The following is a 24,639-nucleotide window of genomic DNA, read 5'->3' as shown; positions in this document are numbered from 1 at the left end:
GGAGATAAGCCTGGTTTCCGGAGGGAGCGCATTCCAGATCCTGGGTGCCATTCCTGAGAAGGAGCGCTTGTATGTTTTTTCTTTCCGGAATCTGCGAGGTTTCAGGAGTAGATTTTTTGTACTACGATTGGATCTCGACCCTCCTGATATAGACAACTTTTGCGCGAGGTAGTTGGGTGCCTTGTGGTGCACGGGCGAGTGTGTCATTACTGCAATTTTTAGCTGTATTCTGGCTTCAAAAGGCAGCCATTTTAGAGATTTTAAGTCTGGGGATATATGCGAATGTTTTCTTGAGCCAGTAATGAGTCTCGCGGCAGCGTTCAGGGAGGCTCTTAGGGGTGCTGTTGTGGATAGCGGGAGTCCGCTGAGGGCCACAATTCCGTAGTCTATGCAAGGGATGACTAAAGCTTGTACAGCAGTTTGGAAGTCTTTGGCAGGGAGGAAGGGTTTAAGTTTCCTCAGTGTGTTGATTTGAAAATTAGCCCCTTTTGTGGCTTTGCTAACGTGCTGTTGCATGTTAAGCTTGGCGTCGACGGTGATGCCTAGGGATTTCGCTGAGTCCACGATAGTAGGTTGGACATTGAGTGCTGTTAGGTTATTGAGCCAAGTTTGGGTGGTGGAAGTTTTCGCCGGGGGTGAGATGAGTAGGAACTCAGTTTTCAGCGCATTTAGTTTGAGGTGATTATCGGCCAACCAAGATTGAGTGTTGCTAAGTGTGGAATTCAGAAGTTTGATATCTTCCGGGGATTGTAGCTTTAGGTAAAGTTGTGTGTCATCGGCGTACATATGGAATTGAACATTGGATGCTTGGAGCAAGGTGGCGAGCGGTTCCATGACGAGGTTGAACAGTGTGGGGGAGAGGGAAGATCCTTGTGGAACACCTAGATCTGCAGGCACAGGTGTGGATAGCACATTGTCGATCTTGAACTTCTGCGACCGGTTATGAAGGAAGGAAGAAAACCATTTGAGAACAGTTCCCGATAAACCCATTCTAGTGCTTAGCAGCTCCAATAAGTTCTCATGTTTGACCGTGTCAAATGCTGAAGAGAGGTCAAGAAGGATGAGGAGGCAGGACTCATTGCGGTCAAGGATTTGGAGGGTGTCATCAATTATGTGTGTCATAGCTGTTTCCGTGCTATGTTTCTCTCGGAAGCCTGATTGGTGAGGGTTGAGGAGGTCAAATTGGTCAATGTGTTTTGTTAGTTGGAGTTGGACACATTTCTCCAGCAGTTTGGCCAGGGTGGGGATATTGGTGATGGGCCGGTAATTGTTCAGGTCCGACGGGTCAGCTGTGGGTTTCTTGAGTATAGGTGTGACTTGCCCCACCTTGAGGGAGTCTGGGATGAGACCTTGTTGAAGGGAGCTGTTGATGATTTTGGTCCAAAGAGGGAGGAGCAAGGGGATGAAGTCTTTTACTGCATTAGCAGGTAGGGGGTCTGTGAGGTGATTAGAGGGCTTCAAGGTGCAGAGTAGTTTGTGTATTGCTTCTTCCGAGTAGGTGTCGAAGTACAGCCAGGATGCCTTGTTTTTAGGTTGAATGTTAGACATTCTGGTGTGGTTGGGGAATCTGCTTAGATCCATGACGAGGTCGTTTCTTATGTTGTCGGTCTTTAGCTTAAAGAAAGCAGAGAAGGCTTCACAGTGTGGGGTGTCGCTTGTTGCGTTGTTTGATTGTAAGGGTTGTGTCTTTGTTTGAGTCTTAATTAGTTCAAACAGTTTTCTTGGCCTGTTTTTTGCTTGGTCCAGCTGGCGGCTAAAGAAGTCCGACTTTGTGCGCTTTATTTTCCTAAAGTAGGCATTTCTCTTGTTTTTAAGCGTTTTTAGATGCAGTGATGAGGGGTCAGATCTCCAGGTACGCTCTGCCATTCGCATAGTACGCCTGTCGTCATTGAGTCTGCCATCATACCAGGGGTTAGAAATTTTGTTGGAGACTCTTCAGTTGCAATGGAGCGACTTCATTGACTATTGATTTCATAGAGTCAAGGTAGTGGTCGGTCCGTAATTGAACATCCGAGACACCTGAAGGGGGAAGGAGGAGACTGCCGATATGGGGAGGCAGGGTAGTGGGGTTAAGATTCTTCATGTCCCTTTTCCAGGTTTTGGATTTGGTGGGTTGAACCGGGTTAGGTTTAACTTTTTCGTTAATAAAGAAGGTGATAATGTGGTGATCTGACCAGTCGCAGGGTTGGATCGCCTCCAGTTGGGTAGAGTCCTCTTTGGCGATGATGAGATCGAGTATCGAGCCTTTGTCGTGTGTTGGTCTATCGCATATTTGGGTGAGGTCAAGCGCATTAAGGAAAGTTTTGAGACTATTCACCTCTGTGTCTTTCTGATCATTCCAGTGGAGGTTAAAGTCACCCAGGTAGACTTGGGTGATCTGCCGACCGGCATTGGATGTGATCGTGTCCATGATTTGTTGGGTGAATATGAAGTTGTCACCAGGCGGGTGATAGATGAGATGTAAAGCACAAACTTGTTTGCCCTCGCTGGTGATATCGAGGCAGAGGAGTTCACAGGAGCTAAGGGAGGGGGAGGCGGCTTTAGTAACGGAGAGGTTGCTCCTAAAAATGCATGCAATTCCCCCGCCCGTCTTGACAGGCCTGTCCAGTCTAATGATGTGATAATTGGGGGGGACTAATATGTCCATTATCGGGGTAGAGGCTTCAGTAAGCCAAGTTTCAGTCAGAATGGCTAGGTCCAGATCCATTGCTGAGACGAGATGAGCGATGTCGGAGGAGTGTCTCTGGGCCGATCTGCAGTTGAGTAGGATGCATTTGAGTTTGGGAGTGAGAAGGGTGGTCGAGCCTTCTAGAGAGAGGGGGACTTTTCTGAGGTTGTCGCCATGATCTGAACACTCAGACATAACTATTGTGTTTGCTAGGAACATTTGTATGCCTCATTATTTAGAATAAGAAATATTTTAAATAGTTTTTTATTTGGAAGTCAAGGTCTGTGTCCTGAATGTAGGTCATGTGCAGACGTGTAAGCTTTTGTGTGTGAGAATGGTATGAGCATGTGTGTGTGGTCTATGTGGGGGCTTGCATCGCGTTGAAATCCAGCTGCTGTCATGTGTTGTATCTACTGTTCGTTTTGTGGTGGAAGGTAGGTGGTTGTAACTGGTAAACGCAGGATAACTACGAGTATGGACCTGATTTAGGCCCATGTGGGGAGGCCGGGATAAACAGGTGCTTGACTTATTACTCTTCCGTGGGAGTTGTCTTGTTAGCAGTGGATCTGTAGGTGCATGCATAAACATGACTTTACAAACTTAGCAAAATGTTTCTAATGGCATGTAGGAGATGGTGGTGGTGCATTGGGACACCAGGTGCCCTGAAAACCGCCTCACTGAACTTGGTTTCACCCTGAGCACTGAAGGGGCATGTAGTCAGAGGCTGAGTAAATTATGGTGGAGTTGAATTCACTTAATTTGATAATTGGTAATTAAATTCTTTATTTAGGAAACAGTAGTGTTAAGTTCAAAGCTACAACTGTGTCCGAGTGTCCCGGCTCTTCACAGAGCTGCTAGCGAGCTCACTCAATTATGCTTTTCTTTCAGGATCACAATTACTACTGTGCGAGTGACTCCAAGGCATTGAAGATGGTCCTGGACACCTTTCTGCAAACGGAGGAGAAGCTGTTGAAGAGGCTGCGGAACGTCAAGAAACGGGAGAGCCGACTGAGTGATCGGGTGTGCTGGCTCATGATGCAGCTGGAGAAGAAGCAGCTGCAGGACCAGCTGTTCCCAGGTGAGCACCTTCCTGCAGAACTCATAGGTGTGTGTGGGAGAGGCCTGCTTTCATGGAGGGCTGGGTGTGAGAGGCATGCTTTCGTGGAGGCCTGTGGGAGAGGTGTGCTTTCATGGAGGGCAGTGTGGGAGAGGCGTGCTTTCACGAAGGGCTGTTTGGGGCTGTGTGGGAGAGGCGTGCTTTCATGAAGGGCTGTGTGGGAGAAGCGTGCTGTCACGAATGGCTGTGTGGGAGAGGCGTGCTTTCATGAAGGGCTGTGTGGGAGAGGCGTGCTTTCATGAAGGGCTGTGTGGAATAGGCGTGCTTTCATGAAGGGCTGTGTGGGAGAGGCGTGCTTTCACGAAGGGCTGTTTGGGGCTGTGTGGGAGAGGCGTGCTTTCACGAAGGGCTGTTTGGGGCCGTGTGGGAGAGGCGTGGTTTCATGAAGGGCTGTGTGGGAGAGGTGTGCTTTCATGAAGGACTGTGTGGGGGAGGCGTGCTGTCACGAATGGCTGTGTGGGGAGGCGTGCTGTCACGAATGGCTGTGTGGGAGAGGCGTGCTGTCACGAATGGCTGTGTGGGAAAGGCGTGCTGTCACGAATGGCTGTGTGGGAGAGGCGTGCTTTCATGAAGGGCTGTGTGGGAGAGGCATGCTGTCACGAATGGCTGTGTGGGAGAGGCGTGCTTTTATGAAGGGCTGTGTGGTAGAGGCGTGCTGTCACGAATGGCTGTGTGGGAGAGGCGTGCTTTCATGGAGGGCAGTGTGGTAGAGGCGTGCTGTCACGAATGGCTGTGTGGTAGAGGTGTGCTGTCACGAATGGCTGTGTGGGAGAGGCGTGCTTTCATGAAGGGCCGTGTGGGAGAGGCGTGGTTTCATAAAGGGCTGTGTGGGAGAGGCGTGCTGTCACGAATGGCTGTGTGGGAGAGGCGTGCTTTCATGAAGGGCTGTGTGGTAGAGGCGTGCTTTCATGAAGGGCCGTGTGGGAGAGGCGTGGTTTCATAAAGGGCTGTGTGGGAGAGGCGTGCTGTCACGAATGGCTGTGTGGGAGAGGCGTGCTTTCATGAAGGGCCGTGTGGGAGAGGCGTGGTTTCATAAAGGGCTGTGTGGGAGAGGCGTGCTGTCACGAATGGCTGTGTGGGAGAGGCGTGCTGTCACGAATGGCTGTGTGGGAGAGGCGTGCTGTCACGAATGGCTGTGTGGGAGAGGCGTGCTTTCATGAAGGGCAGTGTGGGAGAGGCGTGGTTTCACGAATGGCTGTGTGGGAGAGGCGTGCTTTCACGAATGGCTGTGTGGGAGAGGCGTGCTTTCACGAATGGCTGTGTGGGAGAGGCGTGCTTTCACGAATGGCTGTGTGGGAGAGGCGTGCTTTCACGAATGGCTGTGTGGGAGAGGCGTGCTTTCATGAAGGGCTGTGTGGTAGAGGCGTGCTTTCATGAAGGGCAGTGTGGGAGAGGCGTGGTTTCATGAAGGGCTGTGTGGGAGAGGCGTGCTGTCACGAATGGCTGTGTGGGAGAGGCGTGCTTTCATGAAGGGCTTTGTGGGAAAGGTGTGCTTTCATGGAGGGCAGTGTGGGAGAGGCGTGCTTTCATGGAGGGCAGTGTGGGAGAGGCGTGCTTTCATGGAGGGCAGTGTGGGAGAGGCGTGCTTTCATGGAGGGCAGTGTGGGAGAGGCGTGCTTTCATGGAGGGCAGTGTGGGAGAGGCGTGCTTTCATGGAGGGCAGTGTGGGAGAGGCGTGCTTTCATGAAGGGCTGTGTGGCAGAGGCGTGCTTTCATGAAGGGCCGTGTGGGAGAGGCGTGCTTTCATGGAGGGCAGTGTGGGAGAGGCGTGCTTTCATGGAGGGCAGTGTGGGAGAGGCGTGGTTTCATGAAGGGCTGTGTGGGAGAGGCGTGCTGTCACGAAGGGCTGTGTGGGAGAGGCGTGCTTTCATGAAGGGCTTTGTGGGAGAGGTGTGCTGTCACGAATGGCTGTGTGGTAGAGGCGTGCTTTCATGAAGGCCTGTGTGGTAGAGGCGTGCTTTCATGAAGGGCCGTGTGGGAGAGGCGTGGTTTCATGAAGGGCTGTGTGGGAGAGGCGTGCTTTCACGAAGGGCTTTGTGGGAGAGGTGTGCTTTCATGGAGGGCGTGTGGGAGAGGCGTGCTTTCATGGAGGGCCGTGTGGGAGAGGCGTAGTTTCATGAAGGGCTGTGTGGGAGAGGCGTGGTTTCATGAAGGGCTGTGTGGTAGAGGCATGCTTTCATGAAGGGCTGTGTGGGAGAGGCGTGCTGTCACAAATGGCTGTGTGGGAGAGGTGTGCTGTCACGAATGGCTGTGTGTGAGAGGCGTGCTGTCATGAATTGCTGTGTGAGAGGCATGCTGTAATGAATTGCTGTGTGGGAGAGGCGCGCTTTCATGGAGGGCTGTGTGGGAGAAGCGTGCTTTCATGAAGGGCTGTGTGGGAGAGGCGTGCTTTCATAAAAGGCCGTGTGTGGGAGGCGTGCTTTCATGGAGGGCTGTGTGGGAGAGGTGTTCTTTCTGCACCATCCCTCTCCACAGACCCTCCAGATTTTCCGCTGGGGCGCTAGTTTGTTTTGTTTTTAATGAAAGAATTTAGGCCCGCTGCCCAGGGGCATGCATTGGGACCTGCTGGGGTCAATTTTTGTTTTGGTTTTAAAAAGAAACCAATTATTTTCCGCTAAATTTAAATTTTTGTGCTGCTAAATTTGTGTTTTTGTGCCGCTAAATTTACCAATTTATTCAGCAATATCCTGGGGGGTCTGATTTTAGAAGGCATCTCCAATGCCTACCTGTGGGAAAGTTAGGCCTTGCTGCAGTGAAAAACTAATTTAGAACTTTTTCATTACCAGGCTGTTGGAACCTGGGATGACAGGTTACCTAGGGTAGCCTGGCCTAGGGGTAAGGCATGCAATTCTAGAGGCACAGTGCAAAGGTTGCAAACCACCCAATAGTAAAGCCACGCAATAGCACACAAAAACAACACTACACCAAAGTATAGGAAAATAAGTACTGCTTTATAAAAATAATATATATGTTCTGTTTTCTGGTTCAAAAATGCAGTTTAGTATTTTACAGCTTATATTGAGAATAAATGTTATTACTTTCCAGGTTACCAAATTAATACATTACTGGCATCACAGTTCACTTTAGTACATTTTCAATTTCAGTAGGAGTCACAATAGACTTTCTATGTGCTACAATTTCATAACATTACAATTCAAATAAAGGGAAAACGCAGGTCAATTGATCACTGAAGAAATCAACTGTAACTCCCTCCACATATAACCCCCTGTCCCACACACTTTATAGTAACAGAGGTTACAGTCATTAATCCATTGACTTAAGTGGGGAAGATCAATAATCACAGTTAATCTAGGGGCAGACTGGCGAGGTCAGCAGAGGTAGGTTTCTTCCAGGCAATCAACCCCAGATGACACCCAGTAGGTTGATTGATTACTCCTCTGATATCTCTTGATCAGACTCTTTAGGTTCCTGTCTGCCTGTAATCCCTGAGGACAATTGGTAAGGTTTCAGAAATCCCCTACAGACTCATGGACTCTTTGCTGGTAGAAGAGGTTCCCTGCTCATCAACTTTCTCACACCCCCACTCTCCTTACTTCATTGATGATCCCCTTTCCACACTGCACAGTACTGCTGGGGGTGGAGAGGAACAAAGGCTCGAATGAGGAGCTCCTCGAGGTCGGCTTGCTTTCCCTGCCGGTCCCCTTCAGTGCAGCCACGCTACCTTGTCACAGGGCTAGGCGAGGGCTCCCTTGGCGGCAGGGAACGAGGGCAGAAGAGCAGCTCTCCGCGTCCTGCTGAGACGCTACACAGGAGCCTGCGCGTCTCCCTGACGCTTCTCACACATGTTTCCAGCCGCTTGCACACTGAGGCAACTCGCCTCTGAGACACCTCCTCTCCCGGCCCCGCCTCCCGCAGGCCTCTCGTCACCGGCTCTTCCTTCACAGTCACGGAGCGGGGCAGCGCGGGCGCGAGGGACTAGTGTTCCCGCCTGGCGCCGCCTGTCACCGCTCTTATGCCCACAGTCTCTCAGCTCACCTGGCTCCACAGAAGGCGCTGTCAGCGCGGAACGCTCACTCCCCCAGGCCACGAAGGCTCGGCAGACGCTCGCCTCCCCCTCACAGCTGCAGGGAAGTACAGTACCCGGCTTGGATTCACTCCCTCCACAACGCTGGTAGGCAAAGCTCCGCTAATGGGGGAATAGGGTGAAGTCTCTCAGCAGGAGCGTCCCACAGTGGTCACTGGGGGCCAGGGATTAGAGGGGGGGGGGGGGGACTTCAACCGCAGGTAGATCGATCTTTGCAGTAGAAGAAGGCGGTTGGGAGGGATTGGTCAGGGGTTGAAGGGGGAACGTCTCCCTGTAGTGGCTGTCTGTCACAAGGACAGACTAACTGCTCCCAGTGCGTCCTCCTCCTCTCACCACTGCCTCACTCCTCCACACTCTGGTCAATACAAAATGGCCTCCTGACCCCTGCCCTTTTATAGACAATCCACCCAGGGTCTAGTAGGGTCCAGAACGTTCTGGAAAGCCTATGGTTATCCTATGGGGCAGTCTAGGATGTGGCAGTTGAAAACAGTTAGAGCCCTCCATTTTGTGAATTACTGCCATTTCCTGACAGAATAGGCCTCTGGGCCTGAGGGGAAAAACCATGAGGGGAAAAAGAACACCTATCCCCATGGCCAACACCTATAAAAAGTAGTAGACACAAAAATATTAAGGGAATGAGGGGTAAAAAGGGGACAAAATAAATAATAATGAGGGACTGCGCAAAAAATCCAGACAGGTCTAACACGCGTCCCCCCCAGCTGAAAGTGGGGAGAACTACCCAACCCCTTGGGAGTCCTCATCACTAAGGCGGAAATACCTGGAGAGACCGTCTGCATTGGCGTGGTCCACTCCAGGCCGATGTTCCACCCGGAAGTCCATTCCCTGTAGGGAGATGGACCATCTCAACAGCTTGGGATTTTCCCCCTTCATTTGCATCAGCCAACGAAGGGGGCGGTGGTCAGTCTGAACCAGGAAGTGCGAGCCAAAGAGGTATTGCCGCAGCTTCTTCAGAGCCCACACCACCCCATAAGCTTCCCTCTCAATTGCACTCCACTTCTGTTCCCGGGGAAGCAGTCTCCTGGATAAGAAGACCACAGGCTGATCCAGGCCCTCTTCATTTAGTTGCGATAACACTGCCCCAATGCCATGTTCGGATGCATCTGTTTGGACAATGAACTCCTTGGAGAAATCGGGAGCCTTCAGGACCGGTGCTTCACACATTGCCTGCTTCAACTTTTCAAAGGCTTGCTGACAAGCCTTTGTCCAAACTACCCGTCGAGGTTGTTTCCTGGAGGTGAGCTCTGTGAGGGGCGCTACAATAGTGCCATACCCCTTCACAAAGCGACGGTAGTAACCTGTGAGGCCCAGGAAAGCTCGGACCTCAGTCTGTGTCTTGGGGGGTTCCCAGGCCATGATTGCCTCAATCTTCGCCTGCAGGGGCTGCACTGACCCCCTACCCACCAAGTGTCCAAGGTACACAACCGACCCCTGCCCAATCTGGCATTTGCTGGCTTTGATGGTCAATCCAGCTTGTTTCAGAGCCTGGAGAACTGCTTGCAAATGTTGCAAATGGTCCTCCCAACTGCTACTGAAGACAGCAATGTCATCCAGGTAAGCAGCAGAGAAACTCTCCATTCCAGAGAGGACCTGGTTCACCAGTCGCTGAAATGTGGCAGGGGCGTTCTTGAGCCCAAAGGGCATCACACAGAACTGGAAGTGTCCCTCAGGCGTGGAGAAGGCTGACCTTTCCTTTACTCCATCTGTCAAGGAGAACTGCCAGTACCCTGAAGTGAGGTCAAAGGTACTTAGGTATCGGGCAGCTCCTAGCCGGTCAATTAACTCATCCGCCCTAGGGATTGGATGAGCATCAGTCTTTGTAACTGAGTTCAGTCCTCGGTAATCCACACAGAACCTCAGTTCTGGTGTGGTGCCCGGTGGGGCGGCTTTTGGGACAAGCACCACCGGACTGGACCAAGGGCTGCTGGAAGGTTCTATCACTCCTAGCTCCAACATCTTGGCAACTTCGCCATGGATGCTAGCCTTCTGCTGGAAGGTTCTATCACTCCTAGCTCCAACATCTTGGCAACTTCGCCATGGATGCTAGCCTTCACCTTATCCGACAGCCTGTAGGTCTTGGACTTCACTGGGGGGCTGTCTCCTGTGTCCACATCATGGGTACACAGGTGGGTTCTTCCCGGGACAAGGGAGAACAGCGAAGAGTACTGCCCCAATACCTGGCGGCAATCCTCTCGTTGCTCAGGAGTTAGGGATGGGGAGAGAATCACTCCCTCCACCGACCCATCCTTCTCTTGGCATGAAAAGAGATCTGGGAGAGGCTCGCTTTCTGCTTCCTCAGCACCATCAGTCACCAGCATCAGGATGACCTCTGGCCTCTCATGATGGGGTTTGAGGCGATTGGCATGCAACACCCGTAGGGGCTGCCGCGGGGTCTTAAGATCCACCAAGTAAGTGGCCTTACCCTTCTTCTCCAACACCTCAAATGGGCCTGTCCAACGATCTTGAAGGGCACTTAGCTCTCCAGGTTCCATCACCCAAACTTTCTGGCCAGGCTCCAACTCCACCGGGTGAGCATTTTGGTCGTACCATTCCTTCATGACTGCCTGACTGGCCTCCAAGTTGTCAGCAGCCTGCTTCCACAACTTGGCCATCTGGCTTCTGAAGGCCAGCATGTGGCTCACCACATCCTGGGGAGGTTTTCTGGGAGACTTCTCCCATCCATCCTTCACCAGGCTGAGAGGCCCACGCACAGGGTGCCCATACAACAATTCAAACGGGCTGAAGCCCACTCCCTTCTGCGGCACCTCTCTGTAAGAGAACAGCAAGCAAGGTAGGAGGACATCCCACTTCCTCCGTAAACTCTACGGCAGACTTCTTATCATGCCCTTCAGGGTCTTATTAAACCTCTCAACCAGTCCATTGGACTGGGGGTGATAAGGAGTGGTGAACCGGTAGGTCACCCCACACTCCTTCCACATGGTCCTCATGTAAGCTGACAGGAAGTTGGTCCCCCTGTCGGACACAACCTCCTTGGGAAATCCTACACGGGTAAAGATTCCCATCAGGGCCCTAGCCACCACAGGTGCAGTAACAGTCCTCAGAGGGATGGCCTCTGGGTACCGTGTGGCATGATCCACCAGAACCAGGATAAACCTGTGACCAGCTGTTGTTGGTGGATCCAATGGCCCTACAATGTCGATGCCCACCCTTTCAAAGGGGGTGCTAACGACTGGAAGTGGTTCCAGGGGAGCCTTTAGCTTCACCCCTGTTTTCCCAGTAGCCTGGCAGGATACACATGTCCTACAGTATGTGGTGGACGCCACTTTCATCTGTGGCCAGTAGAAGTGGAGGACAAGCCGTGCAAAGGTCTTGTCCTGGCCTAAGTGTCCTGCCAGTGGTATCGCATGAGCCAATTCCAGCAGAAAGGCTCGATATTGCTGCGGGACCACCAAGGCCCTTGATGAGCCAGGTAAGGGTACCTTGGGTTCACTGTAGAGGAGTCCATCCTCCCAGTAAAGATGGTAGTGTCCCGTAACATCACCTGCTGCCTGGGCTTCAGCCTGACGCCTCAGTCCCTCAAGGGTAGGGCACTCCCTCTGCCCCTTACAGAATTCCTCTCTGGTAGGTCCTCCCTCCACATGCCATTCAGCAGGGATGGGTAAATCCTCCAGAGAGTCTACTCCCCCCTCCATGGACTCCTGGCCTACCACCGCAGGTGGCCGATCTGTCACATGGGGCGTGGAAGCCGAAGCAGGCTGTCCCTGTCTCCGAGTCTGTCCCTTTTTGGCAGCGGGTTGGGCCATTGTTCCAGGCTCCAACCCAGGCGAACTCCCTCTCCGGGCAGTCGCAGACCGTGTGCTTACACAGGCCCAGTCAGGTGTACCCAGCATCGCAGAATGCGTCCGGTATTCCACCTCTCTCCAAGTGTTGTGCTCCATGTCATTCCCCAATAGACAATCAACTGGCACGGCAGGGCTTACGGCAACTCGAAGTGAACCTGCAACCCCTTCCCACTCAAAGGGAACCTCAGCCACTGGATAGTGGCCCATTCTGCCGTCAGCCATCGCGGCGGGGTGGAGTACATTAGGAACAACCTGCTCTGGAGACACCAGTTGACTTCTCACCATAGTCATACTGGCTCCTGTATCTCTCAGAGCCTCCCCTCTTTGGCCATTGATGGTAACCCATTGCCCATACTTTGTAGTATTTGGGGGCACCTGGATCTTTGGTACCATCTCCCGCTCTCCCAGGGACACTAAGGTGACACCCGCCCACTCACCCCCCTTATCTAAGGGCAACTCCTCCCCGAGCGCTACACTAGCTACTCCCGGTGACTTTCCTCCGGTGTAAGGGGGTGGTCTCTTTGGGCATCTGACATCTCCCTTATAATGTCCAACACCACCACATTCAAAACAGTGGAGAACCCTTGGCTGCTGGCTTTGGCCAGGATTAGGGTTTCTGGGCGGGTTTGCCCTAGGGGTGAAACCTGCTCCCTTACCTTGGAAATTATTTTGGGAACCTTTGGAGAACTCCTTCTTTTTATCTCCTCCCTCCTTCTTCTGGGGGGCGCCCTGTCCGGCTTTTTGAGAATCCCCTCCAGTCCCCTTTGAGGACACCCGGGTACTTGCCCAAGTGTCCGCCTCCTCTGCAAGCTTCCGGGGATCGGTCAGCTTGCTCTCCACCAGGTGTTGGCGCAACTCGGGAAAACATTTCTCGAGGAGGTGTTCTTTCAAAAATAGATTGTACAGCCCCTCATAGTCTTTCACCTCGCTGCCCTTGACCCAACCCTCCAAAGCTTTCTTGGCGTAGTCTAAAAAGTCTACCCAATTCTGGGTACTCATTTTGTGACTTCCCCTGAATTTCTGTCTGTACCTTTCAGGGGTAAGTCCAAACTTTTTCACCAGTGCCACCTTCATTGCAGGGTAGTGGGTTTGCTCATCCTGCTCCAGAGCCAACAAGGTGTCTCTGCCAGCAGGTGGCATGTATTTATACAGCCCACCTCCCCAGTGAGTTTCTAAGATCCCATGAGCCCTTAAAGAAACTTCGTAGGCGGCCAACCACTTGGCAATGTCATCACCTGGGGTGTAGCTAGCGATGACATCTTTAGGTAAATAGGGTCGGGATTCCCTGGTGTTCACTTTATTTTCGCTGCCACCATTATCAGGATTGGGAGACCTTCTTAGTACGGCTTGTAGGTCCATCTCCTTGATGGTTCGCTCATGAGCTAACCTCCTTTCCTCCCTTTCCATATCCATCCTAGCTAATTCCAACTTCATTCTCCTCTCCTCCCTCCTATCTTCTAGCTCGGCTTCAGTTAAACCCCTGTCTGAGACGCTACTGCTTGCCCTTGAAGGTATCCTGGGACCTGTCAGCAGATTCCCACTTCCCACTTGGTTCAACAATGCAGCCTCAGGGACAGTGTCCCCGTCACCCTCTTCAGTTTCTGGTTCCTCCCTTAAATGAGCTTCCACCCATGCCCTTATGCTTGTCAGCAACTCTCCTTTCTTGGCACCTTTATTAAAAAATACCCCTTGATGCGGACACCAATCTCTAAGTTGGGCCACAGTATTGGCTTCCAGCTCGTTAAAATTCAATTCCATCTTTCGCTATGGGATAGAATCAACTCACAGGAGAAAACCAAGAAGTGACCTGAGGTTAACCTCCACCCACCACCAGAAATAAATTTAGAAAAAACAAAATTCAAATTAGGAGGGCCGCAAGGAGAAAACTCCTGGTGTAGGTTAGTGTATTGCGTTGAATTACTAGTGAGTAGCTGCAACCAAGTCAGTATCCCACCGCTGCCACCAAATGTTGGAACCTGGGATGACAGGTTACCTAGGGTAGCCTGGCCTAGGGGTAAGGCATGCAATTCTAGAGGCACAGTGCAAAGGTTGCAAACCACCCAATAGTAAAGCCACGCAATAGCACACAAAAACAACACTACACCAAAGTATAGGAAAATAAGTACTGCTTTATAAAAATAATATATATATTCTGTTTTCTGGTTCAAAAATGCAGTTTAGTATTTTACAGCTTATATTGAAAATAAATGTTATTACTTTCCAGGTTACCAAATTAATACATTACTGGCATCACAGTTCACTTTAGTACATTTTCAATTTCAGTAGGAGTCACAATAGACTTTCTATGTGCTACAATTTCATAACATTACAATTCAAATAAAGGGAAAACGCAGGTCAATTGATCACTGAAGAAATCAACTGTAACTCCCTCCACATATAACCCCCTGTCCCACACACTTTATAGTAACAGAGGTTACAGTCATTAATCCATTGACTTAAGTGGGGAAGATCAATAATCACAGTTAATCTAGGGGCAGACTGGCGAGGTCAGCAGAGGTAGGTTTCTTCCAGGCAATCAACCCCAGATGACACCCAGTAGGTTGATTGGGATTACTCCTCTGATATCTCTTGATCAGACTCTTTAGGTTCCTGTCTGCCTGTAATCCCTGAGGACAATTGGTAAGGTTTCAGAAATCCCCTACAGACTCATGGACTCTTTGCTGGTAGAAGAGGTTCCCTGCTCATCGACTTTCTCACACCCCCACTCTCCTTACTTCATTGATGATCCCCTTTCCACACTGCACAGTACTGCTGGGGGTGGAGAGGAACAAAGGCTCGAATGAGGAGCTCCTCGAGGTCGGCTTGCTTTCCCTGCCGGTCCCCTTCAGTGCAGCCACGCTACCTTGTCACAGGGCTAGGCGAGGGCTTCCTTGGCGGCAGGGAACGAGGGCAGAAGAGCAGCTCTCCGCGTCCTGCTGAGACGCTACACAGGAGCCTGCGCGTCTCCCTGACGCTTCTCACACACGTTTCCAGCCGCTTGCACACTGAGGCGACTCGCCTCTGAGACACCTCCTCTCCCGGCCCCGCCTCCCGCAGGCCTTGCGTCACCGGCTCTTCCTTCACAGTCACGGAGCGGGGCAGCGCGGGCGCGAGGGACTAGTGTTCCCGCCTGGCGCCGCCTGTCACCGCTCTTATGCCCACAGTCTCTCAGCTCACCTGGCTCCACAGAAGGCGCTGTCAGCGCGGAACGCTCACTCCCCCAGGCCACGAAGGCTCGGCAGACGCTCGCCTCCCCCTCACAGCTGCAGGGAAGTACAGTACCCGGCTTGGATTCACTCCCTCCACAACGCTGGTAGGCAAAGCTCCGCTAATGGGGGAATAGGGTGAAGTCTCTCAGCAGGAGCGTCCCACAGTGGTCACTGGGGGCCAGGGATTAGAGAGGGGGGGGGGGGGACTTCCACCGCAGGTAGATCGATCTTTGCAGTAGAAGAAGGCGGTTGGGAGGGATTGGTCAGGGGTTGAAGGGGGAACGTCTCCCTGTAGTGGCTGTCTGTCACAAGGACAAACTACCTGTTCCCAGTGCGTCCTCCTCCTCTCACCACTGCCTCACTCCTCCACACTCTGGTCAATACAAAATGGCCTCCTGACCCCTGCCCTTTTATAGACAATCCACCCAGGGTCTAGTAGGGTCCAGAACGTTCTGGAAAGCCTATGGTTATCCTATGGGGCAGTCTAGGATGTGGCAGTTGAAAACAGTTAGAGCCCTCCATTTTGTGAATTACTGCCATTTCCTGACAGAATAGGCCTCTGGGCCTGAGGGGAAAAACCATGAGGGGAAAAAGAACACCTATCCCCATGGCCAACACCTATAAAAAGTAGTAGACACACAAATATTAAGGGAATGAGGGGCAAAAAGGGGACAAAATAAATAATAATAAGGAGGGACTGCGCAAAAAATCCAGACAGGTCTAACACAGGCCATGTAAAACTCACAAGTATGTGGCCTGCCTTTTAAATGCGCTGCGCCCTGCCCATGGAGCTGCCTAGGGCCTACCTTAGGGGTGCCTTAAATGTAATAAAAGAGAGGGTATGGGCCTGGCAAGTAGATGAACTTGCCAGGTGGAAATGGCAGTTAACTGCCCCCCAGGCTCTGCAGAGGCGGGCCTGAGAGCGGTTTCAAGGGCTGCTCGTGTGGGTGGCACGGTCAGTGCTGCAGGCCCGTGTACAGGCCCCGGGCACATTCAGTGCACGGTTCTAGGGTCTTACTAGTAAATAAAAGATGTCAACCCTGGAGAAAACAAATCCCATTGCATTTTAGACCCAAAGCACAGGCACGTTTGCAGCGGGCAGCAGCGGTAAAGTGCCCAGAGTCCTAAAACCAGCAAAAACAAAGTTCAGCACACAGTCAAAAACAGAAGGTCCAAAACAAAAAGACTGCAGTAACGACGCCAGAAGATGCCAGGTCTAACACCGGGACATACCAAGATTAATTTTTCTCATGGACCGAGTATGGTAGTGACGTAGGCGATAAGTCAGGCAAACATCTAAAAACTCCATTTTTCTCGTCCTGCAATTTTTGGCAGATCTGTCCCGCCACAGATGGCATAACCCTCAGCGAGGGGAGCTATTGGTTTGTTTTTCTTGTTGATTACTCCTTTTTTGTTTCTCATCTATGTTCCGACTGTGACGTCGCCCTCCCTTCCCCATTCTTTCATGCTTTTTTTCAGTTCAGTTTAAAAAATATATATTTTTGTATGGAAGAAAATGGCGTTTGAAACGTCCCCTGGAACCTTAACCGGTTGTTAGTTCTTGGTATTTCCTGTGCTTTTGCAAGTTTAGAGTTAGCGATCGCTTCCTCGTACAGTATTCTACTTCCAACAAAAAAGAAACTTTAGGGGCCCAGGACATCTCTGTGGAGCGAGATAACCACACAAGCGCAACCTTTTTACAAAACTGCCAATTTCACAATTTATTTGCAATCCTGGAGGATCTGCTTAATGTCTAGAGCACCTCGTGGCCTGAAGCTTTTGTTGGATTCCTGTGTTGGCTTTAAGACCGCATCATCAGCATATAAAAGGACAGGGACACGTTGACCGTCGGCGTGTCCTTGCCCGCAGCAGCCAGGGCAGTGTCCAGGCCATTTACGCACAGAAGAAATAGAATCGGGGCCAGGCCGCAGCCCTGCTGGACACAGCATCCCAGGCCAAAGCTCTCAGTGCATTCTCCATTCAGCCCAAATCTGAATGGCATTGAGTTCAAAGTGGAGAGCACGTAAACAAGCATTTGCAATGCAATCGGTCTCGCATTACTGAAAGCTTGAACTATTGGCGATGCATTATTATTTGCAACGCAAATGGCTCAAACTTTCAGGAATGTGAGACCTTTTGCATTGCACCCAGCTGCACTTCTGAAAAAGATGACATTTTAAGTCAGTATTTTTTCGATCCATTTAACAGTGGAGCAAATAGAGGAAAAAGAGGAAGAGCCATTTGTTGAAAGAGCGAGTGAGAAAGAAGGGTAGAGCAGGCAACAGATGCCTATAGAGGGTTTTTTGTGTACGTAGAAGACACCCTAAGAAGAGGAGGAGAGCATGCGTTTGAGGGAGTGAATGTTTGAAAAGGCACGTTTTATGTTTTTAGCCCGTACATATTTCCTGAAGAGCAAAGTCCATTATGTTCGAGGCATGTGGGCTGCTAAATTCATATCTTAGCATTAGATCGCCGCCTAGTGTTGGGTCCGGATGATCGCACATTGTTGTCCTGGAAGAGTCTTCGAAGTATCCTGAGATGGGTGGCTCCTCCCCTGGACTACAGTGCGCATGGGCATCGGCTCCATCCCCAGATTGTTTTTTTCCGCCATTGGGTTCGGATGTGGTCTCGACGTCTTTCTGTCGAAACCGAGAAAACCTTACTTTTAGCGGCCAAAAGGCCTCGATTTTTTGCGTCGGTATTGTTTGCGCACGGTCTCGAGTCTTCCGTCTCTTGGAGCCGGAATAAGCGGAGTTTTCATTCGCTTTCTGGACTTTGAGGCCTTCTCATCGCAACACGACTGCAAAACTTTTCGGACATGGAGCGGAGCCCGTTTAAGTACTGCCCGCTTTGTGGGTCCAAGTACCCACACATCGATCTACACCCCGTCTGTAACAAATGCCTTTCGCCTGACCACGACGACGGCAAGTGCAAGGCATGTGCACAGTTCCGCTCAAAGAAGACTCTCAAGCTTCGGCGCGCGGTGCGCATGGAAGCTAGACAAGCGGCCCCGGATCCGGAGAACATCTTCGGAGACCAGGAAGAAGAGGACCAGGGTCATCATCTTCAAATCTCCCCACCCGAGACGGAGGTCGAGGCGGATCCGGGAGACGACGACGGAGTCGTGGGTCAAGGCCTTGAATACGTCGACGAGGTAGGGGACGACGATGAGATTTATGGGGCCGCGGCAGATAGCTCGGGGGACGAGCTCTGCCCCGAAGGTTACGAAGATACCGACCGGGTCACGGGATCGCCTGTTGGCCTTACCCAAGACCCGTTGCCGCAAGCCACGGCCCCGCCTTCTGGCCCGGCCACGGACTTACTTGCCGAGCAGACTGTTTCGAAACCGAAACCATCGGGATCGACAACACCTAAGATGGCCGACCCGAAAACGAAACTGAAACTTAAGGACTCGAGTGTCCCTAAGATGGCTGCCGTACCGGCAAAAACGACTGTGCCCGCTACTCCATCGACTCCGTCGACCTCCGGTCCGCAGAAGTCGAAAAAGGCCGTCGATTCCGCCGCTGCAAAATCGAAATCGACGCCAGTGGAGGGGGCCTCTAAGAACGATGGTCGGCACGGATCGACGGCTGCGCCGCCGTCCAAGCACGCCAAAGCCAGCTCCAAAGACGCTACGCAAGCGCACGGGTCGAAGACTGCCACGTCGACGCCCCGGTCCCAGGAATCGGGGTCGGTGACGACGGGATCCGCGCCCAAAGCGCACAAGGCCCACAAAGACGTCGGATCCGAGGGAAAGATCAGACCATCCTCGACGGCGCCAAAACAAACTGTGAGTGAGACGTCCCCCATCGCCGAATCACTACAGCGAATCAGGGAGAAGGCCTCTGCTCCGTCGGCTCCGATACCATCGCCGCAGCCGCAAAAGGACAATCCAGCAAAACCTTCTGGGAAGCTTCTCTTTATTTTGCCGCCGAAGGAGGCGCCGAAAGCCTTTTCCACCAAATCGGCGCCGAAACAGGTGATTTCTTCACCGGCTGGCCCTCTTCCACGTCGGGTACTCGAATCTGAGGATGATTCAGAGCATTTCATCGACGCTGACACAGGGAAACTGACCCTCTATAAGAGGAAGATCACTTCGGAGTCAGTGGACTCATATGTCATCCCACTGAAAAAGAAGAGGGTGCCCCTTGATGCTTCAGGCCTCATGGAACCAATCCAGCCTCCTCCGAGACGGAGCCCTACTCCCTCACCAGAACACTCTGCGGGTGAGGGGTATGATGAGGACGAGCAATACAATTTCCCTATCAACGAACCTGATGCGCAACAGGATTCATATGATGACACTGGTGACCAAGGCACCCACAGTGTGGGGCAAGACCCGCAGCTCTTTAATGCACGTGCATCCCCAACTGAGGATTCAGCAGGTTTTCATGCACTACTCGAAAGGGCGGCAGCCAATCATGATGTGGACATGCATGCTGACCCGGTTGAGGAAGACTTCCTTTTCGACACATTTTCAGTCTCTGAAAGGACAGTAAAGACTCTGCCTATGCTTAAAGGAGTCCTCAAGCATGCTGGGGACATATTTAAGGAGCCTACAAGAGCAAGAGTGGTCAATCCACGTATTGAAAATAAGTACAGACCTGCACCTGCAGACCCCGCATACATTCGGGGACAGTTGCCACTGGACTCTCTTGTGGTCGCCAATGCCAGGAAACGTGCCAACTCCCAAACCACGGGTGAAGCTCCTCCCCCGGATAAGGAGTCTAAAGTGCTAGAGGCAGGGGGCAAAAGAGTAGCTGCGCAGGCATCAAACTTTTGGCGCATTGCCAATACACAGGCACTCTTAGCGCGTTACGATAGGGCGCACTACGACACCCTAGAACAGATTATACAACACCTGCCTCCACAGTTCCAAGAAGGCACTAAACTGCTTATTGAGGAGGGGAAGCTAATCTCAAACGCAGCCATCAAGTGTGCCCTTGACGCAGCAGACACAGCTGCTAGAGCTATCAACACTAGCGTTATGCTGAGACGACAGGCGTGGCTACGCATCTCAGGGTTTAAACAGGATATTCAGACAACAATTCTTAATCAGCCAGTCAATCCTGATAGTCTGTTTGGTCCAGATGTTGACACCACCCTAGAGAAAATAAAAAAGGACACAGAGACTGCTAAGTCCATGGGGGCCCTACAGTCACAACAGTTTCGTGGCAGCAATTTTCGTCGCTCAGGTGCACGTGGAGTCACCAGAGGACAAATGGGTCAACAATCTCAGTTCTCAAAAGGAGGAGCACAATCCTCGTTCACGAAACAGAACAAGGGAGGTTACAGAAACAACAGCAACAGAGGTCGCGGCAGAGGAAACAGCTCCCGCTCCTCTACCCCAAGCAAACAGTGACTCTCTGTCACTGCCCCCCGACCACTTAACACCTGTCGGGGGGAGACTGCAGCAGTTCCTGCCCGTCTGGAGAAACATCACCACAGACAGGTGGGTGCGACAACTAATCCAGTATGGTTATTGCCTAGAGTTGAAATCCACTCCACCCAACATCCCGCCAAGGCAAAGACCTATGTCCGCAGAGCACTTGCTCTTATTGCAGCAGGAGGTAGTGGTGATGCTGCAAAAAGGCGCAATAGAGCTCGTGCCGGTGGGAGAGGAAGGTACAGGGGTGTATTCCCTGTACTTCCTTATTCCGAAGAAGGACGGATCTCTCAGACCTATTCTAGATCTACGTCCCCTCAACCTGTATATACTATCAGAACATTTCCACATGCTCACTCTCCAACAGATTCTTCCCTTGCTAAACCAAGGGGACTTCTTAGCAACCTTAGATCTCAAGGATGCTTATTTCCACATTCCACTACACCCGTCCCACAGGAAATACCTCAGGTTCACTATTCAAGGCGAGCATTACCAGTTCAAGGTACTACCCTTCGGAGTCACCACAGCCCCAAGGGTGTTTACCAAGTGTCTGGCGACAGTAGCAGCGCACCTCAGGAGGCGGAACATCCATGTCTACCCCTACCTGGACGACTGGCTCGTGCAAGCCAAGTCGGAGCAACAGTGCGCCGCGGACATGTCGACTACAATTCACCTTCTTCACAATCTGGGTTTCTCGCTGAACTACCCAAAGTCGCATCTACAACCAGCACATGTCCGGCAGTTCCTAGGTGCGACGATCAACACCCTGACGGCCATGGCTCAGCCAAACCAAGTCAGGATAGACAGCATGCAGTCTCTGATCCAAAAGTTCAGACCACAACACTCGCTTCCAGCGAGAGTGTTCATGCAGTTGATAGGCATGATGGCCTCCTGCATCTTCATAGTCCCGCACGCACGGTTACATATGCGCCCGCTCCAGGAGTGCTTAGCGAATCAGTGGACACAGGCTCAAGGGCAATTGACAGACCTAGTGTTGGTTACCAGTCGGGCATACGACTCTCTGCATTGGTGGACTCCACACAACCTTTGCAAGGGCCGACTGTTCCAAGAGCCAGTGCCACAGATTACCCTGACAACGGACGCATCCCTCCAGGGATGGGGAGCTCATCTGCTCGATTACACAGTGCAGGGACTATGGACGACGCAGCAACAGAAGATGCACATCAACTATCTGGAACTGATGGCAATCTTCATGGCAATAAAGTCCTTCATTGTACATCTGTGCAACAAGGTAGTGTTAGTCCGGACGGACAACATGACCGCGATGTACTACATTCAAAAGCAGGGAGGCACCCACTCGCCACAGCTGTCTCATCTGGCTCAGAGCATGTGGAAGTGGGCCATTCAGAGGAACATTTTCCTCATGGCAGAACACCTCCCAGGGAAGGACAACCAGATGGCGGATCTGCTCAGCAGGTACAGCCATCAAATGCACGAGTGGGAGATACACCCATCTGTCCTCCACCCGTTCTTCCAGCAGTGGGGTCATCCGGAGATAGACCTGTTTGCCACAAAAGAAAACGCAAAATGCCAACACTTTGCCGCCAGGTTCCCTCACCCACAGTCGCAGGGGAATGCGATATGGATGAACTGGTCAGGCAAATTTGCGTACGCTTTTCCGCCAGCCCCTCTGATACCGCTGGTGGCAAGAAAGCTAAGGCAGCACGCGATGACTCTCATCCTAGTTGCTCCAACGTGGGCGCGCCAAGCATGGTACACCACGTTCCTCGAACTCTCAGTGGTGCCGCATCAAAGACTGCGCCTCACGCCCAGTCTTTTAACGCAGAACCATGGAGAAATTCAGCATCCAGATCCGCAACAGCTCAACCTGGCGATCTGGCTCCTGAAGTCCTAGAGTTTGGATACCTTAACCTACCTCCAGAATGCATGGACATCATCAAGGAGGCAAGGAAGCCAACTACCAGAGCATGCTATGCTGCGAAATGGAAGCGTTTTGTCATTTACTGTACTACCAATGACATCAACCCGCTAGATGCATCTATCCCTGACATCATTTGCTACCTGTTGCATCTTTACAAGTGCAATCTAGCGTACACTTCCATTCGGATACATCTATCCGCCATAGCGGCTTACCTTCAAAACAGGCAGCACCTCTGTCTTCAGAGTGCCTGCCATTAAAGCCTTTCTTGAAGGCCTGAAACGAGTCATTCCCCCAAGAACACCACCAGCTCCGGTGTGGAACCTCAATGTGGTCCTCACCAGACTGATGGGACCACCTTTTGAGCCACTGCACTCGTGTGAACTCCAGTTCCTAACGTGGAAAGTGGCTTTCCTAATAGCTATCACGTCACTGAGGCGTGTTAGTGAGCTACAAGCGCTCACAATCCAAGAGCCATTCATTCAGATTCATCCAAATAGGGTAGTGCTACGCACTAACCCCAAATTCCTTCCGAAGGTGGTGTCACAGTTTCATCTCAACCAAACTATTGACTTACCGGCATTCTTTCAAAACCCACAAACGGTGGCGGAAAGAATGCTCCATACCTTAGATGTACGGAGGGCGTTGATGTACTACATAGACAGGACACAACCCTTTAGAAAGACAAAACAACTCTTTGTTGCCTTCGCACCACAACACAAAGGCAACCCTATTTCCAAAGCAGGAATAGCCAGGTGGATTGTTAAGTGCATCCAGATCTGTTATCAAAAGGCCAAGCGCACTTTAACGATACCCCCAAGGGCGCACTCCACACGCAAATTGGGGGCATCCATGGCTTTCCTAGGGAACATTCCTTTAGAGGATATTTGCAGAGCAGCCACGTGGGTTACACCACATACCTTTACAAAACACTACTGTGTTGATGTACATTCCAAGCAGCAAGCTGCTGTAGGACAGGCTGTTCTCAAAACACTTTTTCAGGTTTCTGCAGCTGGCACAGGCTACCGCCGCTGATGGAGGGACTGCTATGTGTTCTATGCTAAGATATGAATTTAGCAGCCCACATGCCTCGAACTGAATATGCTACTTACCAGTATGCATCTGTTCTTGGCATGTAGGGCTGCTAACATTCATATCGCCCGCCCTCCTCCCCGGTGCCTGTCGCAGCTGCAGATATACTATTGTATTTATTCATTAGCATGGACATCCTTTGCACTTTTCACTCCATCTTCTGCCACAATGGCGAAAAACAATCTGGGGATGGAGCCGATGCCCATGCGCACTGTAGTCCAGGGGAGGAGCCACCCATCTCAGGATACTTCGAAGACTCTTCCAGGACAACAATGTGCGATCATCCGGACCCAACACTAGGCGGCGATCTAATGCTAAGATATGAATGTTAGCAGCCCTACATGCCAAGAACAGATGCATACTGGTAAGTAGCATATTCATTCCTGTTTATGTGCACTACTTCCTTAAAGAAGCCGATGCGCGAACAGGAACAGAGCTCTTCGGAGAGAGCCAGAGAGCATACCCAGCCATGGTTTCCGTGTTTCCGTTCTGTTAATGTAATGCTACAAGTCCCATAATGCAAAGGTAGAATGCGTGCATGAGCTCCCAAGGCATGGCTTGAGACAACAAGAGGTATGCTGCCAACCTGTTTGGGAGCCGAGGGTTGTGCTTTCCTACAGGCTGTTGCAGCTCTCTGATTTATGTTTTAAACTGTGAGGAGATACACGCGGCGCCTTTAACAATGAAATTCACCTAGTCGGCACCAGCGGGACTCTGCTGATGGCTGTGAAGAGCTAAAACAAGTGTCCTGTTTGTATTCCCCTAAATCTGCTCTAAAAAGCAACGTTGAATGTTTCCTGTTGATGATTAGCATTCCCTTACAAAAGCTGACATCCAAACTGGAGCAGAGCTCTCCCGAGAATGGGGGTGGCTGAGAGCTAGTGCATGTCCGAAAAAGAAAATGAAAGAAGATTTGTGAAAAAAGGAAGACCGAGTATTCACGTGATCGCAGGAAAAACAAGAATGGAGATAAAGCAAAAGCGAGGACTGTAATGCAGCCCCGAGTTATTCAGGTTTGCTTGTAATAATTCCACCGGTGATGGATGCGTTTTCCTATCGGCTTGAGTTCCTAGGCTCCAAACCAAGGATGATTTTGATTTGACAGTTGAAGCTACCAAGGCATAAATGCATTCCTTCCATGGCAGGAGTGTGGTGTCCCAATGGGCAGCAACTTCAGTGCCTCGGCTTCCAGCTAGTGCGTGGTTTGACGCGGGTGCTCTAGCGCCCGAACACCGCTTCTGGTGGGTCTCCATCTCTCCCAGCCATGCCTGCTTACAAGTAGGGCACCTGGAGGACGGATACAGAGACAAATGGTCCATTTCAGAAGACCACAAAGTATAAACTTGATCAGTCTCGGGCCTCCTTGGACAGGAAGTTACTACTGCTTAATGGAAGCAGTTT

At 51.4% G+C, this 24,639-nt stretch overlaps 1 protein-coding gene across 3 annotated transcripts in view; it reads left to right on the top strand.

The window, feature by feature from the left end:
- Positions 1–24,639, top strand: part of LOC144773668 (uncharacterized) — a 106,165-nt gene that overhangs the window by 65,213 nt on the left and 16,313 nt on the right. For all 3 annotated transcript variants that reach the window (XM_078658816.1, XM_078658817.1, XM_078658815.1), the window contains one exon: positions 3,557–3,746. In XM_078658816.1, coding sequence (XP_078514942.1) covers positions 3,557–3,746 — 190 coding nt within the window. The remainder of the gene's footprint in view (positions 1–3,556; positions 3,747–24,639) is intronic.

This window comes from Lissotriton helveticus, chromosome 8, assembly GCF_964261635.1.
Source record: "Lissotriton helveticus chromosome 8, aLisHel1.1, whole genome shotgun sequence".
NCBI lineage: Eukaryota > Metazoa > Chordata > Amphibia > Caudata > Salamandridae > Lissotriton > Lissotriton helveticus.
This window is presented reverse-complemented; position numbering and strand designations above follow the sequence as displayed.